Source organism: Esox lucius, chromosome 13 (assembly GCF_011004845.1).
Source record: "Esox lucius isolate fEsoLuc1 chromosome 13, fEsoLuc1.pri, whole genome shotgun sequence".
In the NCBI taxonomy this organism is placed as follows: domain Eukaryota; kingdom Metazoa; phylum Chordata; class Actinopteri; order Esociformes; family Esocidae; genus Esox; species Esox lucius.
This window is the reverse complement of record NC_047581.1, coordinates 22261423-22277770: the sequence shown is the minus strand read 5'-3', so window position 1 is coordinate 22277770 and position 16348 is coordinate 22261423. Positions and strand designations below refer to the sequence as shown.

General features: G+C 46.3%; 2 protein-coding genes across 4 annotated transcripts; one reads left to right on the top strand and one right to left on the bottom strand.

Moving 5' to 3' along the window:
* Nucleotides 1-205: 205 nt before the first annotated feature.
* LOC105014316 (phospholipid phosphatase 5) lies at nucleotides 206-6070 on the top strand. 3 transcript variants are annotated; one of them, XM_020052478.2, is made up of 8 exons: nucleotides 206-290; nucleotides 678-801; nucleotides 1246-1354; nucleotides 1545-1635; nucleotides 2524-2587; nucleotides 2715-2839; nucleotides 3332-3502; nucleotides 3624-6070. In XM_020052478.2, exons 2-8 carry the CDS (start codon nucleotides 734-736, stop codon nucleotides 3791-3793), a joined length of 798 nt encoding a protein of 265 aa, XP_019908037.1. In that variant the 5' UTR covers nucleotides 206-290; nucleotides 678-733; the 3' UTR covers nucleotides 3794-6070. The 3 variants fall into 3 exon arrangements, with proteins under 3 accessions (XP_019908037.1, XP_019908038.1, XP_012992220.1); XM_020052479.2 differs by having other exon boundaries at nucleotides 217-333; nucleotides 1599-1635; XM_013136766.3 differs by having other exon boundaries at nucleotides 217-333.
* A 55-nt stretch (nucleotides 6071-6125) lies between these two features.
* On the bottom strand, nucleotides 6126-16348 carry dhx37 (DEAH (Asp-Glu-Ala-His) box polypeptide 37). The gene is made up of 26 exons (XM_010876530.5): nucleotides 16170-16348; nucleotides 15629-15763; nucleotides 15310-15479; nucleotides 15098-15210; nucleotides 14599-14953; nucleotides 13699-13847; nucleotides 13464-13556; nucleotides 13276-13372; nucleotides 13065-13178; nucleotides 12590-12905; nucleotides 12436-12512; nucleotides 12204-12333; nucleotides 12026-12102; nucleotides 11637-11869; nucleotides 11412-11523; nucleotides 11226-11332; nucleotides 9827-10015; nucleotides 9437-9561; nucleotides 9226-9342; nucleotides 8949-9121; nucleotides 8330-8444; nucleotides 8118-8255; nucleotides 7812-7906; nucleotides 7071-7144; nucleotides 6650-6747; nucleotides 6126-6542 (listed from the first exon to the last, which is right to left on the bottom strand). Exons 2-26 carry the CDS (start codon nucleotides 15735-15737, stop codon nucleotides 6466-6468), a joined length of 3453 nt encoding a protein of 1150 aa, XP_010874832.2. The 5' UTR covers nucleotides 15738-15763; nucleotides 16170-16348; the 3' UTR covers nucleotides 6126-6465.

The following is a 16348-nucleotide window of genomic DNA, read 5'->3' as shown; positions in this document are numbered from 1 at the left end:
GTGGAACTAATTTGTCCCCCTCGTTATAAAATGCGATGCTTCCATTTGGACGATTAAAACACGTGAACAGTGCTTCGGACACCATGCCTTAATCAAATATGTTATTGTACCATTTACTCACTAGAGGTCGCCCCATTGGCGTGACGTGGCATTGCGCTTTTTTCGACAAGACTGAGAAAAAGCTTTATTCTCCTCCAGGCATCATCGCTTTGCTGGCTCCGCTGTTATTCCGGTTTATCGGATGGGTGAGCTACGATGGTGATGATGATGGGGAGGAGGCCCAAAACACGGTAATGAGAATATGCGAATCAAAACATAAACAAGGAGTTTAAGGTAGGTCCTCCGTGCTTAACACATTGAGATGCGGAAACGCTCCCAAGCGCATTATGAGATATGTAGCTAAGGACGGATAAGATGTAGTTACGCTATTGTTAATTAATGAGTTTAAAGATGTAGTCTACTAGCTATGTGAGGGCAGTGCACTAACAAATTACAAGTTTTTCTTAAATGCCTTTTAGGATTTAGGTAGTTTGTAATTTAGTGCACCTCGCTGAAAGTGTACTGTGTTAATCATTCTTTGATCCATATGGAACAATTAAATAAAGGCGTCATGCGGATTAATTCTGTTGTTTTTTCAAATAAATAATTATAAACCCCTTTTTGCACTTCCATTTTAGGAGAGGATTCCAGTGGATTGACCAAGTGATCTGTCTGGATAAACCAGAGAAACAAGATGAAGGGTTTACTGCATGGGTTACCGTCAGAGGTGTCTGTCCGACTGCTGCTTCTGGTGGTCTTCCTGTGAGTAGGTTCTGTATGCTTTCAAAATCATGTACTAAAATTTTTATTACCATTGAAACGTTGTAATACTCTGACCATTAATGTGCTCCATATGGACTTATCAGAGGCATTTAAAGATGATCTACAGCAGTAGTTCCCAAACTTTTATCTTTGGGTCCCCTTCAGTTATTCAGTTATTCAGAGTCTGAAGTTCTTACTGCGCTTCAGCTGCAATTAAATCTTTTTTGCAGATTGACTATGACTTAAACAATATCAGGGCACTGAGAAAACATTAGCTGATGTGCAGTAACTGACCCGAAAGCTTGTGATGCACCAGCCAATGCAGAATTCACACCTTGTCAATTCTGTTATTAAAACGTTAGTGTGGGAGTGGTGCCCATCCCACAGCAGTGTTTTTGGGGATCCATTGATCAGGTGTGTTTGTCTGTGTTGGATTTCCCTCAGTGTGACAGAGCAGCTTCCACCCTTTATTCGTGAGATCCAAGCAGAGGAGATGTGGCTGTATAGATTTCACCAAGTGGAGAAGGACCATGTGCCCACCTCTCTTATGTTTGTGAGTACTAGTGTGTGTCGGGGAGCCACTGGAATCATTAAACATTGAATAGGATTATTTTTCTAGTGGTAGAAACGTCATGTTACGGGACTGGATAATGCTGTGCGGAACTGTAACCTGTATCACTTAATGTTGTGCTTCAATGGAATGTGCTAGCTTTGTCTTATTTATGAATTGTGCCTGGTATCAGAGTGTGGCGTGTTTTACTCCATTCCTGGTGATCCTCCTGTTCACCTTTCTGAAGCGAGCAGAGAGAGGAGACCTGAGGGAAGCCTTGCTCGGTAAGGCCTAATTTGAGAACTACACCTGCTGTTAGCCTCCTGAGACTCTAAACTGTGTATGTGTGTATGAGAAAGAACGACTGATCTGGGGCTATGCGATATCACCAACAATCTATTCCCCAATCATTGTAAAAGATAACGATATATTCTCATCAGACACTTAGTCGTTTTAATGTAAGTCTGAAGTGAGTGGGTTTGTAGTGTTTTTAGTCATTGTATAACATGCTTAAAAAACTGAAGGCCATATGAAATCGATTAATTAATTTTTCTAGATCCTGTTTATTTATTTTCCTTTTAATCCAGTTTTGTATTTTCCACTGTTAATTCCACTTTCATTTGTTTTTCACTCTCAGTAGCACTCACTTCTAATAGGAAGACAACATAGTTTTGTGTGCAAATGTCCTTTCTTTTATTTGCAGTTTGCTGAATAAAAAGCCACTGGATTGATGAACATGATATAATTCTGCCAAGTAGACATACGATGCATTCTAGTTCACATTTACTTTAAGTGATTATGCTATGATAAACTTCCAACTACACCTTGGTAGGAAAACAAGCACACAGCGACACAGGCTTTATTCCATTGACTCTTTTAAAAGTAGAGGGAAAATATTAGTGACCAGTGCATTTTGTTCATGTCTTAGGATTCAACGTAGAGGTCCTGCTTGAATTAAATTCTTCCGGATAGTTTTTATCCAGCCTGTTTGATGTAGGCAGGCCAAAAAAAGAAATATTCCTACAGACAGTGTTTTCTTCTGACTACCAAGACTTATAACAGAGAAAGAGTGCGCAAAACGAGCTACATCGCAATATTTTATTTTTATCAAAGACAAATTAAATTAAAATAGTTTAATTGTGCTGATCTATTTATTTGCCTCTGTTTCTCAGCGGTGACTTTGGCTCTTGTGTTGAACGGCGTCTTCACCAACACCATTAAGCTGGTAGTTGGGCGGTGAGTGGCCTACCAGTCTGTAGACGTAGTGTTTCACTGTTACAAGCGCAGAGTTCTACTGGCGGTCTGTAATGTAACGTGTGTGTGTGTGTGTGTGTGTGTGTGTGTGTGTGTGTGTGTGTTTCAGGCCGCGGCCAGACTTCTTCTACCGTTGTTTCCCAGACGGACAGATGAACCTGGAAATGCACTGCAGCGGTGACCCAGATGTGGTCACTGAGGGCAGAAAGAGCTTTCCCAGCGGACACTCATCCTGTAAGGCCCACTGATTGGCTAGTCCTCTTGTGAGAGCAGATCTGATCGGCAGTGAATCAATAATGAGCTCATTCAGATTAAAAGCACATTAAGTGGGTGGTTAAATGCTTGCTTTTCCCTAGTTGGTACTTCAGTAGATCAGTTTGACTGGATGTGTGTTCATGTATATTAACTTGGTTGTGGTGGAAAATCCCCACAAGTGTGGTACAAGGGAAATTCTGGACTTTTTCCATTAGGAAAAATACTATTTCCAGCCTAGGCGTTAAGTTAAATTGGGGTTAGGCTTAGATTTAGTGATTAGGTTTTTTATTTTTTAGAATAGGGTAGTTAGCGTGCATTCTGTATTTGTGCACTTCATCTTGATTCTATGGTAGATAAAATGAATTTTCTTCATTCAGGCATTATTCAGGCATTGGCCCATTCTAATGGCATTAATCCTACTTAGATTCATGTGCCTTCACTATCTCCCACTTCCCCCTGATTTTGTTCCAGTCGCTTTCACTGGATTGGGCTTTACTGCGCTGTATGTTGGCGGTAAACTGCGGTGCTTCAGTCTTGGGGGTCAGGGCAGGGCCTGGAGATTGTGTGTCTTTCTCAGCCCCCTCCTCCTAGCCTCCATGATTGCCCTGTCAAGGACCTGTGACTACAAACACCACTGGCAAGGTGAGAGGGCATGCTAATCATTAATCATGGTCACTTTGAAAAGCACTGAAACAATTGAATACATGCTTAGAATTCTTTGTGCTGTCGAGTGTCATATTTGCCTGTGTTTCCTGTGTTTTAGATGTTTTGGTGGGTTCTGGTCTGGGGCTGCTGTTTTCCTGGCTCTGCTACAGACAGCACTACCCCTCTCTCCAGGACTCTGATTGTCAACGGCCACTAAGTCACAGAGAGACTGTCCGTGTAGCACGGGAACGCAAGCTGGCCCACTCGAACTATATACTACCTCTCTAGCGCAACTTTAACTTCATACCATCTCTATAGCAGGGCTATTCAGGCCCGGTGCTGGAGGGTCCAAACACGTCTGTTGTATTCTTTGTCAATCAGGGACTAATTCAGACCTGGGATACCAGGCATGTAGAATTGACAAAATAAAAATGTTTCAGCCCCCAGGACTGGATTTAAAGAGCAACTCCTGTAGCTGCCAGACCTCCATATTACTCCTATAGCTGATCAACTTCAACAACATACTGCCCCATTCGATCCAGGTTTGTTATAGTTGGTCAACTGATCTTCAGTAACATGCTACCCCAATGATACTACTAGTACAAGTGGATGAGTGACTAGTGGTAGAAATGAGACCAGGCCCTAATGATAACCTTCCGTGAGAATAAGGGCTGTATCTCTTGAATCTACCAGATAACAGGTGCTAAACTGTCAGTGCTGCTGAAATAGTTTTTATTTCCTGGAAGTAGGTAAACAGTTGTACTCTCAGTCAACACACTGGATTAATCACAGCGGTAGATATTTTCTGAAATGTTTTTTCTGATTCAGATTAGTCTACCACTAGATCACATCTCCCTTTAGCAGTCCACTACTAGACCACATCTACACACTTTACAACTTTAGTGTTCATCCTTACATTGTTAGTATTCCTGTGTATTTATTCTTGTTTAGTGCCGTCTCTACAGATAAATTACTTCCAATTCAAATTGGAACTTACCCGTTTTGAAAAAGAGAAACTGTTCTTTTTACGTAGAACCATGGTTGAGGCATTTGTATTAAACAGAGCAGTTCGAGCTCCAAAATATTATGGCCCCATAAAAACCTCACAGGTACATGATCACTTTCCAAAAACTGGCCATTGTTGTTATTAAAGACACTGCATAAGCATTGCAATGGTGGATTTGAATGAATCCCAGTTCTTAGTTAAAATGATATACTTTGATACCCGTATATATTTTTTGGTATGGAAGACACCATTTAAATATTTTTTTTCTGGCTGCAGTTCCACTAATTCCAGTAAAGGCAATCAGATGGCGTTCGCTTAGAAGTTTAGGAAAAACCTTTCCAGCAGAACTGATTTGTGCCTTTATTTAATATATATTTTGTAACTTTTCTGTTTAAATCAATAAGCTCTTCAGGCTTTGCATGTACAGCACATACTATACTTTACAGTATACTGTGAGCTTCCTATTTCTACTTAAGTACTGTAGAAAACATCGCCAAAGTGCAGCTTGAACCTTCACATTGTACCAATTTTTCGGGAAAATTGTACTCACATTCGTTTTTCTTGTTTTCCGATTACTGGGTATGCTTGCAATTATTATTTAACTTAAATGTGATCATAGAATTTTTTTGGGACGATGTGAATTTTTTTTCTCCAACATTATCACCTCATTAGGTGTATTGTTTAGATGTTTGTAGTTTACATGGTAAGGATATACCAGGTGTGTTTCAGGATAGAATTGGTTTTTAGACTGAAGTGGGAGCGTTAGAGAAAAGTTATAGTGTAGAGTATTTGATGTAAAAGTCATTAAATTATAACACCTTAAACTGTACATGCTTTTTATTTGTAGCTCATTTATATAAGGTAAAAGTTGTTAATGAAGATAATTTATTCAGATATGCATAAGTTTACTTGGATTTCATGCACTTTGTTGCTAGGTGATATAAACACACTTCTCAAAAAGTGACCTCACCCTGTCACTGACATTACCACCAGCCCCAATCAAAATGAGGTTAACGTGTGCAGCAGGATGTTTGGCGAGGAAGAAGCACTGTGGTAGTCAATTGTCATAATTTGGTCTTCTGAACCAATGATTGCTTTTTAAATAAAAAAAAAAAAAAGAGTTGGGTCTTTTCATCTAGATTTCAGATGGGTGATTTTTTTGACCCGATTGGCTGTTCAATTTACACAACACAGGTACAATTCTGAATCAATCTCCCACTAAACCACTTTTCTCAGCACTTCCAAAAGACTTAACAGTCGGAAGCAATCTGGTAATAGTTCCACTGTTTGTGATAGACTAGATATAACATTCACCATAATACTTAAATCAATCAAATTAAGAGTTATATAGGGGTCCATTAAGGATTGGGGTACATTGCTTTCAGGTTGTAGGGAGTTTTATCAGGCTATTGCTTTAATGTCCTTCCGGCAATTCTAACCTGCCTTATTGTCTAGAGGAGACAAATACAAGCTGCTCCTGTTAACACTGTAGCCTTACTGTAGGGATGAACTTATTAGTGCCACTTATTGTTTCTTAAGAAAAACTGCTCAAATCTATAGTCTACTACCTATTATTGAACTTTTAATAATAATATACAGTTACTGCAGAACAAATAAATGTCACATTAAAACACTTTATTGTGAGCCTTACAAAGACAAGTAAAAAAGATGTAGAGAAAAAAGGATATAAGATGTACAAACCCGAGTACAATCGCCACATCCTGAATAACACCAGCATAGACAACGGTTTCAAAACTCTTCCACAACACAACCAGAAAAGAACACCTGGCCAGAGGGAAGGACTGGCCCTTGCGCTTCTTGACAACAAAAAAACACCTAAAGAGCCAGTTTCTAGTGGCTGGCAGAGTTCAGCTTCCTGTTTTGGCCTTGTTGAGGGCCCTGTGGTGGTATGGCTGGTTCACATGTGGGTGCTTGCCAAGGAGCAGAGCTGGCTTCAGATGGGAGGCCAGCTCTTGGCCACATCCTGGTGTTTGGCTTCAGGGATCCATTGGCAGTATGCAGATAAGAGGACTGCGGGGAAAAGGAGGGAGACTAAGAAGTCAAATAATTGTACACAACACACACGGAACAGGGTAGAACTCCGAATGCAAAAAGTCGTTCTTATAGATGTGACATACATTTGTTGTTTTTCTTCCAGGCTGACAGCAGCAAGTCTCGGCAGTCCACCCTCTCTGATACCAGGGTCCCCAGCAGAGCTTCTGTCCTGGGCTGGAGCCTGTTACACAGCATTAAGCAATGCATTCTTCTGAGATGAACAATATATTTTTGTTTACCTTCCATTTTGGGTCGGAGTAGTACGTAGTTTAGATCTGGATAACCTATTTCTAGAATCACTATCATATCTCTGTAAGCCATGAAATTCCAAGTTTGAAAGTGAGTAGTTTTAATGATATGGGGCACGTATTGGCACATACATGACATACAGAAACCCTTTCTGGCTTGACAGTGGCACTTTTATAACCAGTGGCCAAAAATCACAGTGTGCATCTTCAACAAAGGTCTTCCTATGTACTGTGGTTTAAGGGACACGTTGCTTACTTTGCCCAGGTCTTCGTCATGATCGTAGGGTTGGAGAGAAGATAACCACTGTGCTGCTTCAGTTTAGGACACACCTGAAAAACAACAGGTTCCACTTCACTGCAGACAACTGATAATGCAGTACACTACATAGGGGATATGACTGATACTATAGCACACTACGTAGGGGATATGACTGATACTGCAGCACACTACGTAGGGGATATGACTGATACTGCAGCACACTACGTAGGGGATATGACTGATACTGCAGCACACTACGTAGGGGATATGACTAATACTGCAGCACACTACGTAGGGGATATGACTAATACTGGAGTACACTATGTAGGGGATATGACTAATACTGGAGTACACTATGTAGGGGATATGACTGATACTGGAGTACACTATGTAGGGGATATGACTAATACTGGAGTACACTATGTAGGGGATATGACTGATACTGGAGTTCACTATGTAGGGGATATGACTGATACTGGAGTACACTACGTAGGGGATATAACTGATACTATAGCATACTACGTAGGGGATATGACTGATACTAGAGTACACTACGTAGGGGATATGACTGATAATGGAGTACACTATGTAGGGGATATGATTAATACTGGAGTACACTACGTAGGGGATATGACTAATACTGGAGTACACTACGTAGGGGATATGACATACTATAGCACACTACGTAGGGGATATGACTGATACTGCAGTACACTACATTTGGGACATGTTCAGTACCTGTCCTTCCAGCAGAAACCTGGCAAACTGTTTGTAGCACTCCAGGCCCTCTGGGTAATCCATCTCAACAGCAGGAAGCTGCCATCCACATCGGACTAGAGAAACCCAGAGAGTGTCAGGTTCAAATGTAATGACCATTAATGTGACTCTTCACATTCACTCCTCAAATCCTTTTCAGTTATACAGTTATATATGATTTTCTTGTCCATTGTGTTTTGAGGTGGTGTCAAGGAAAAAGGACAGGGGGAAATTGAGGTAGGATTCATTAGAGTGAAAAGATAAAAACGTGACGCAGAGCAGACTCACAGAAGGTGCTGGTGCAGTGACATTTGATCCTGCCCGTCGAGGGACAGAACCAAGGTGACGGAACCTCCAACGGGGATCCAAAATGACAGTACCGGGTGAGAATTTGGGGAACCCACTCTGGTTCTACCGCTGACACGCCTACGAGACAGGTCTCCATAGTTAACACGTGTTACTGATGACGGTCAACTGCAGTGTGTGGGAGGTTCACCCACCTTTCATGTACATCTTGGTGGTCTCCAAGACCTCTTGATAAACCACAAATGGAGGCAGGGTTTTAAACAGGGCTGACGAGGGGTGGATGTAGACAGGCTCATCCAGGAGTGGGGTCTGAAACAGCCAGACAACTGAACAGTTAACTACCTAACAACCCCGTCACCAGGCAGGGGCAGATCTGGAACACAGGGGTAGCTGAGTAGCGCAGTGGTAACATGTAGTGCTTGTGTCACAAATTAAGAGCAGGAGTTCAAATCCTGGTCGCAGCATCCGGGCAGTGCAAACAGTCTCAGCACTGTCCAGGCTTGGTAGTGGACAAGGTGGCTTTGCTTCATTGAACTCTAGCACCTCCTTGTGGTATGCCAGGCACCTGCAAGCTCAATCATGGTTGTTGACAGGGGAATACATTGGGTGTTCAAGTAATGTGATACAAAGTAGAAAGCCTCAATACGCATCTCCATCTTTGACTACTAATCCTGCCAGGAACTGTTACGATAGGCAAATACACTTTTACAAAATTAGAAGGGGAGAAACAAGAGAAAAAAAAAAGAGACAATCATAAAACATTTCCAGTAGTATTTGGTGTTGGAGTACAATCTAACGTAATATATAACTCACCTTGTATCCGTTCCTCCATTTTGGATCTAGGAGTTCCTCTTGCTGTACCCGTCTGGCCAGGTGGTCTCCTAGTCCCGCCAGCACTATCTGACGCAAACACACCACCTGGCTCTCAGTGGGCGGAGCCATCTTGCTATCCACAAACACACCCACCTCTGGACACACTGAGTTCACTGTCAAAGAAAAACAGTGAATTTGAGTCAGCAAGTGAAACAGTGAATGGGACACAGCGAGTGAGAAAGCGAGTGTGGGACTGAGACCGAGAGTGTGTCCATACCTGCATTGGTAAGCTGTCCTCTGAGTCGCCTGATCTCCAGCATGGCTTTGTACCTCAGTCCATTCTCTTCACAGAACTTCGGAGTGCAGCCAGCAAACTCACAGGCACCCACAGCCCCTGATATAAACCAAAATGTTTTCACAAAGGCACACACACACACACAGAGATGTGTAGTACACAACAACAAAAACACTAGACACTCCAGCCTTACCCAGCAGCACCATGAGGTCGCCCAGCAGTAGAGAAGCGCCCTGCCCAGCCCACAGCCTCCTCATCTGTGTTAGCCGAGCTCGACGCTGGGCCAGCGTGGAGCTTTCATCCTCAGTAGCAGCAGGTCTGGAGAGATACCAAAGCAAATGGATCAAGTGAAGTCATTAAACCAAGTTTCTTTGGGCAACACGTCCATTTCTATTCTAATGCAAAAAGATGTAAAGGTTCGGTGTCCTACTGTGTTCCAAGACCCACAGCAATATTTCCCCACCAATGCCGCTGTCCCCATTTCAATGTGTTGACTGCTTAAGCTTTGCAGATAAGTAGATTTCTTTTTTTATTGACCTTTGGAATGATCCATAAAGCCAAATCTGTCTGCTACGGTCCCCACCTGTCCAGATCTTCAAAAATCTCCCGGACCGTCATGGCTGCCACTACAGCGATTACGTAGGGCAGACAGTCCTGCTGCTTCCCTAGCGCTAGCATCTTAGCGTAGCGGGGCGCCACAGGAAACGACGCCATCGCCCTACCCAGAGGGCTGATGGGACAACTCAGGCGTGCTCGTTCCATCTCCTTTACCCTACAGCAGAGGCAGACAGAGAGAAATAAAGAGGGATGTATTGGACTACAGTTACATAAGAGGAGGGGCCAGGACTACAGACACACATGTTTAAAAGGGGCCAGGACTACAGACACACGTTTAAAAGGGGCCAGGACTACAGACACCCGTTTAGGAAGGGCCAGGACTACAGACACACATGTTTAAAAGGGGCCAGGACTACAGATACACGCGTTTAGGAGGAGGGGCCAGGACTACAGACACACGCGTTTAGGAGGAGGGGCCAGGACTACAGACACACGCATTTAGGAGGAGGGGCCAGGACTACAGACACACGCGTTTAGGAGGAGGGGCCAGGACTACAGACACACGCGTTTAGGAGGAGGGGCCAGGACTACAGACACACGCGTTTAGGAAGGGCCAGGACTACAGACACACGCGTTTAGGAAGGGCCAGGACTACAGATACACGCGTTTAGGAGGAGGGGCCAGGACTACAGATACACGCGTTTAGGAGGAGGGGCCAGGACTACAGATACACGCGTTTAGGAGGAGGGGCCAGGACTACAGACACACGCATTTAGGAGGAGGGGCCAGGACTACAGACACACGCATTTAGGAGGAGGGGCCAGGACTACAGACACACGCGTTTAGGAGGAGGGGCCAGGACTACAGACACACGCGTTTAGGAGGAGGGGCCAGGACTACAGACACACGCGTTTAGGAGGAGGGGCCAGGACTACAGACACACGCGTTTAGGAGGGACCAGGACTACAGATACACACGTTTAGGAGGAGGGGCCAGGACTACAGACACACGCGTTTATGAGGGACCAGGTCTACAGATACACACATTTAGGAGGAGGGGCCAGGACTACAGACACACGCGACACACATTTAGGAGGAGGGGCCAGGACTACAGACACACGCGTTTAGGAGGAGGGGCCAGGATTACAGACACACACGTTTAGGAGGAGGGGCCAGGACTACAGACCCACGCGTTTAGGAGGGGTCAGGACTACAGACCCACGCGTTTAGGAGGGGCCAGGACTACAGACCCACGCGTTTAGGAGGGGCCAGGACTACAGACACACACGTTTAGGAGGAGGGGCCAGGACTACAGACACACACGTTTAGGAGGGGCCAGGACTACAGACACACGCGTTTAGGAGGGGCCAGGACTACAGACACACGCGTTTAGGAGGGGCCAGGATTAACACTATGATCCCTTACTGTCCACTGCGTGGTGGCTCCTCCAGTGCTCCCAGGGAAACTAGTAACTGTTCTGCTGCCACCAGCGCCTCAGTAGAGGGAGGGGTGGGGAACGGGAAGTTCACCACCTGAAAACACACAATCCTCTAATGTCAGACTGCATTCCCAGGTGAACAGCATCAATCAGTAGTGGGTAATCTCTCTTACCTTATCTATATTGAGGTCCTTCATCTGCAGTACCAAGTCCTCAACTGGCCTGCGGGTGATCTCTGCTTCCGAGAACAGACTGAAATCTCCAAACACAGCTGACGAGTACAACCTGGAAAACACACACACACACACACACACTTTCAGTTAGAACTACATATACACAAGTAATTGTGTATTCTAATTTCTAATAAATATCCATAAATATCCATTCCCGGAGCTGACCTATAGCAATGTCCGGGTTCGGTACGGCCCGCCCTCCCAGCCCTCTGATTGGCTGAAGCCTGTGAGGTCCAGGTGACCTTGAAAGAGGAAACTCCTGTAACGCGGTCATAGAAGCGCTTTTTGACCCGCCCACAGTCGACCACATACTTTATCCCTGGGATGGTGAGCGAGGTTTCTGCTACATTGGTGGCTACAACACACAGGCGGGTACCAGGGGGAGGGGGCCGGAACACCTAGACGCAGACAGAGAGACAGACAGGCAGAGAGACAGAGAGACAGGAAGGCAGAGAGACAGGAAGGCAGAGAGACAGGAAGGCAGAGAGACAGATGAACAGATGAACCATGATAAGTGGCCAAGTATTGTTGTGGGGCTGAGCGGACGGTCTTACCTTGGCCTGTTGCTCTGGAGACAGGAGAGAGTAGAGGGGGAGGACATAGAGAGGGAGGGATGGGTCTGCCTTCTCCTCTACACACACACACACACACACACGGCATAAATGAATAAAAGAAACTCAGCAGAGAGCTGTGCAGCACCAAACACACCCTATCTGAACCCTGTTTTCTCACCGTCGTCTGCAGGGGGGTCTCCTAGTTCCAAGTCAGACCCCTCCTCCTCGTCGATCCCAGCCTGACGGTCCTCATCCCCCTCATCCACAGGCAAAGCTGAGTAGTTATCCAGGTCAATCCGGGGCAGAGACTACACAGCACACACACAGCGTTTAAAACACACACACACAGCGTCTAAACACACACACTATCTAGGGCCGTCCGACATAGTGACAGAGGGCTTAGTACGTACCACGGTCTTCTTCAGTTTGACTTTCTTAAACCTCCTCATCTCTTCGGCAGTGTCTGTTGGCGCCTCCGCTACCTCACCTGCCACGACACACACACTCACGGTTACCCTGTGGAAAGACCAGGCCCGCCTGTCTATCTACGTGTCCGCCTCTTACCAGTAGCCGTGCGGCCCCTCCTGAAAGGGAAGGCCCTCCTCAGCCTCCTACAGACGGAGTGGACCTCGGCCTGGCCCGTCAGGAACACCAGTATCCCCCCCGGGGGCAACATGCGGTGGATCTTACAGGTCTTGTGGAACACCTCCCCGCTGTAGTCTTCTAGAGGAGTGCGCTTGTTGAAGTGGACACTGACAGGGAACTGACGGGCCTCCACCTTGATGACAGGCGGAGGAACGGGAAACAGCTTCCGGTTTTCTGTGAAGTCCTCCACCCGCAGAGTGGCTGACATCACTATCAGCTTCATGGGGAGGCCTTTCTACGTGACAACAGGGAGGACAGGAAAACGGCCAGTTGGCTGGAGAGCTCTCGGGAAATGACAGTACTGCTCCAGAAACCTTCAAATCATTTGGTGGTCATTTGGCAAGGGGTTCATTAGCTGTGTGTTTAATAAGACCATGCAGTCGTTCGGTCTCACTTTGTTTCGGAGCGGTACGATGCGTGACAGCAGGCCTATGAGGATGTCTGTGTACACACTCCTCTCATGGGCCTCGTCTATGATGATCACACTGTACCTCTGGAGCAGGAAGTCCTACAGAGGAGACATGGTGGAGCGGAGACACAAATGGTGACTTGGGCTACAGCTTACAGAGCAGGAATGACTAAGACAAACAAGTGAGAACGCTCACCTTCTGAATCTCCTTCAGTAGGACTCCATCCGTCATGAACTTAATCTTGGTGTCAGCGGTCACGTTCCCCTCATAGCGAATCTGGTATGACACTAGACTAGCAACAGACAAAAACAAACTCACACAGAGCCTTAGCAGACATAAGCACACAGAGACAAAATACACTCTTCTACACACGGTGTGTGTACCTGGTGGACAAGTTCATCTCTTTGGCCACTCTGTGGGACATACTAACAGCTGCCACTCTCCTAGGCTCTGTCACACCAATGATGCCACTACCACTGGAGAGAGGGGAGGGAAGCGAGAAAGAGAGGTAACCTAGTGAAAGGAACCTTGAATGTACAGACAGACAAGTGATGATAAGGTGAAAAGGGATAAGGGGGAGTGTACGTGTGTGTGTGTGTGTAGGTGTGTGTGTGTTACCTGGCATATCCAGCCTCATACAGGAACTGTGGTACCTGGGTGGTTTTACCGCTTCCAGTCTCCCCACACAGAACCACAAAGCTGTTCTCTTTCACCGCTTCCATGATCACCTGCTCCTCAGCCAACACTGGCAGTCTCAAACGGGCCTCCTATACATCACAGGAGAAACAAAAACATAAGCACACAGCACAGGAAACCCGAGAGACGGAAGGTGCGCGGGAAACCCGAGAGACGGAATGTGCGCGGGAAACCCGAGAGACGGAATGTGCGCGGGAAACCCGAGAGACGGAAGGTGCGCGGGAAACCCGAGAGACGGAAGGTGCGCGGGAAACCCGAGAGACGGAATGTGTGCGCGGGAAACCCGAGAGACGGAATGTGTGCGCGGGAAACCCGAGAGACGGAATGTGTGCGCGGGAAACCCGAGAGACGGAATGTGTGCGCGGGAAACCCGAGAGACGGAATGTGGCGCGGGAAACCCGAGAGACGGAATGTGCGCGGGGAAACCCGAGAGACGGAATGTGCGCGGGAAACCCGAGAGACGGAAGGTGCGCGGGAAACCCGAGAGACGGAAGGTGCGCGGGAAACCCGAGAGACGGAAGGTGCGCGGGAAACCCGAGAGACGGAATGTGTGCGCGGGAAACCCGAGAGACGGAATGTGCGCGGGGAAACCCGAGAGACAGAAGGTGCGCGGGAAACCCGAGAGACGGAATGTGCGCGGGAAACCCGAGAGACGGAATGTGCGCGGGAAAACCCGAGAGACAGAAGGTGCGCGGGAAACCCGACAGACGGAATGTGCGCGGGAAACCCGAGAGACGGAATGTGTGCGGGAAACCCGAGAGACGGAATGTGCGCGGGAAACCCAAGAGACGGAAACACAGACAGACAAGACAAAGAACCCACCTGCATCTCTGGCAGTCGGTCCACATGGATGAAGACTGCTGGCTGAGATGGCTGTTTACTGGGGGCCGGACCTGACTCCTTCCTCGCCTCCTTTTTCTCTTCCTTTTTTACTTCCTTCACTTCTACCACCTGACAGGAGGAGGCCGGCTCTTTGGATTCGAAGACATCAGTGGCCTCAACCCCTCCATCATCCAACTCTTCATCAGACGATGAGTCTAATCCACTACTCTCCTCCTCCTCCTCCGCCGCCGCCTCCTCCTCCTCCTGATGTTTTCTTCGTTTCCTCTTCCTGTTGGCTCCACTCAGGCTGCTGATCCTGGGTCCTGAGGCTTCATCATCAACCTCATCAGGAGTCCTGAAAATGTCCCAGAGGATCAGGAACAACCCCACAGTCAGCAGACAATCACTACAACTAATCGGCTCACAGTTTTCCTGCCAACCTGAGCTCCTGGAGAGGGTGGCTAAACCACATGTTGCAACCATGGGGCGATAGCCTTACTGTTTGTTCTGGTACTGCTTGTCTCCTGTGCCCAGTTTGGAGGTGGTGTAAAGCAGCTTCAGTTCAGAGTCAGGAAGCTGCACTTCAGCCAGTTTGGACAGGATGTCTACTCTCTGGATGTAAAAGGAGATGAATGTATTTCAAATTGGCAGAGCTCAGAATTATGCTGAAACATTGGGCAGGCTTAGAGGAGGCTGATGGGAATATGTTACCTTGGCTTTCTTCTCTTTGACCTCCAGGACTTTCAGCAGATTTTTCCTCTGTTTCTTAGTCAAGGGACGTTTATTAGGAACGGCCTTCTCAATGCTTTTCTTCTTCTTGGTTTTGGTGGCTGGTAGGACCAGGGCGTTGCTCTCATCCAACCCCTTTAGGTTGGCACCATCTATGGGACAGGAAACATTAGAAATGTTTCACACAACACACTAGTTAGAGCACCAACCTAAACATCCATCTCTACATCTTCCTTTCTCTCGGTCCCTCCCCTGCCCTCTCTCTCCAGCCAATAAAGCCAAATGCACTTCACTGTTGTACCTTTGAGTTCCACTACAACGGTCTTCCCCTCCTCCTTGACCTGCGGGGGTGGCTGTGTCTTGTCCTGCTGTCGTCCCTTCCAGTTGTGCCTCTTTCTCAGTCGCCCCATCTCTCACAACTCAACAGATAAGACTTCTATTGTATCATACAAAAAAAGCATTGCATTTATAAAAGTGAGTGTTAAGATTCGATTTAAATGTTGGTAAAAATCCTGGTTTAGAATTCTGGTTCCCAAACTTTTTTAGTTACTGTACCACCAACTGATTTACTGTTCTTCTCGAAGTACCCATAAAGTACTTCCTCATGTTCATTGTACAAGTCCATGGTCTAATGGACCTTCTCATGTGCCCTTTTTGGATAGATCAAGTACCTCCAGCGGCCCTAGTACCCACGGTGGGAAACCAGTGGTTTCTAAAAACAATGCAGGAGCCTCAGAAGGAGCCTAGTTATTTAGCAAGCCGAAAACTACCGATGACAGCTGGCAAAACGAGTATGACAGCGAAAGGCCGTTAGCTTGCTTTACAAATCATAATAACCTTACCGTTTCAACAGATACAATTATGGAAGTGTCCAGTAATGTGCTGTAAACTTTTTGGCTTTTTCTAAAGGTAATATATCAGAATGATCTCACGTTTAAACAAAATGAGGCATGGGTCCGTCACACCGCGAGTTCCGACCCCCACACACAAACATAGTATTATAGTTCCGCACTCCACGCTT

Bases quoted from the DNA above. Each gene is read 5' to 3' on its own strand.
- dhx37 (XM_010876530.5), bottom strand. From the start codon at position 15,737: ATGGGGCGACTGAGAAAGAGGCACAACTGGAAGGGACGACAGCAGGAC. The intron at 12,513-12,589 runs GTAAGAGGCGGA...GTGTCGTGGCAG, and splicing joins GAGGGGCCGCACGGCTACTG to GTGAGGTAGCGGAGGCGCCA. The intron at 7,907-8,117 runs GTGAGTCTGCTC...GGGTTTCTCTAG, and splicing joins TCACTGCACCAGCACCTTCT to TCCGATGTGGATGGCAGCTT.
- LOC105014316 (XM_020052478.2), top strand. From the start codon at position 734: ATGAAGGGTTTACTGCATGGGTTACCGTCAGAGGTGTCTGTCCGACTG. The intron at 802-1,245 runs GTGAGTAGGTTC...GATTTCCCTCAG, and splicing joins CTGCTTCTGGTGGTCTTCCT to TGTGACAGAGCAGCTTCCAC. The intron at 1,355-1,544 runs GTGAGTACTAGT...GCCTGGTATCAG, and splicing joins TGCCCACCTCTCTTATGTTT to AGTGTGGCGTGTTTTACTCC.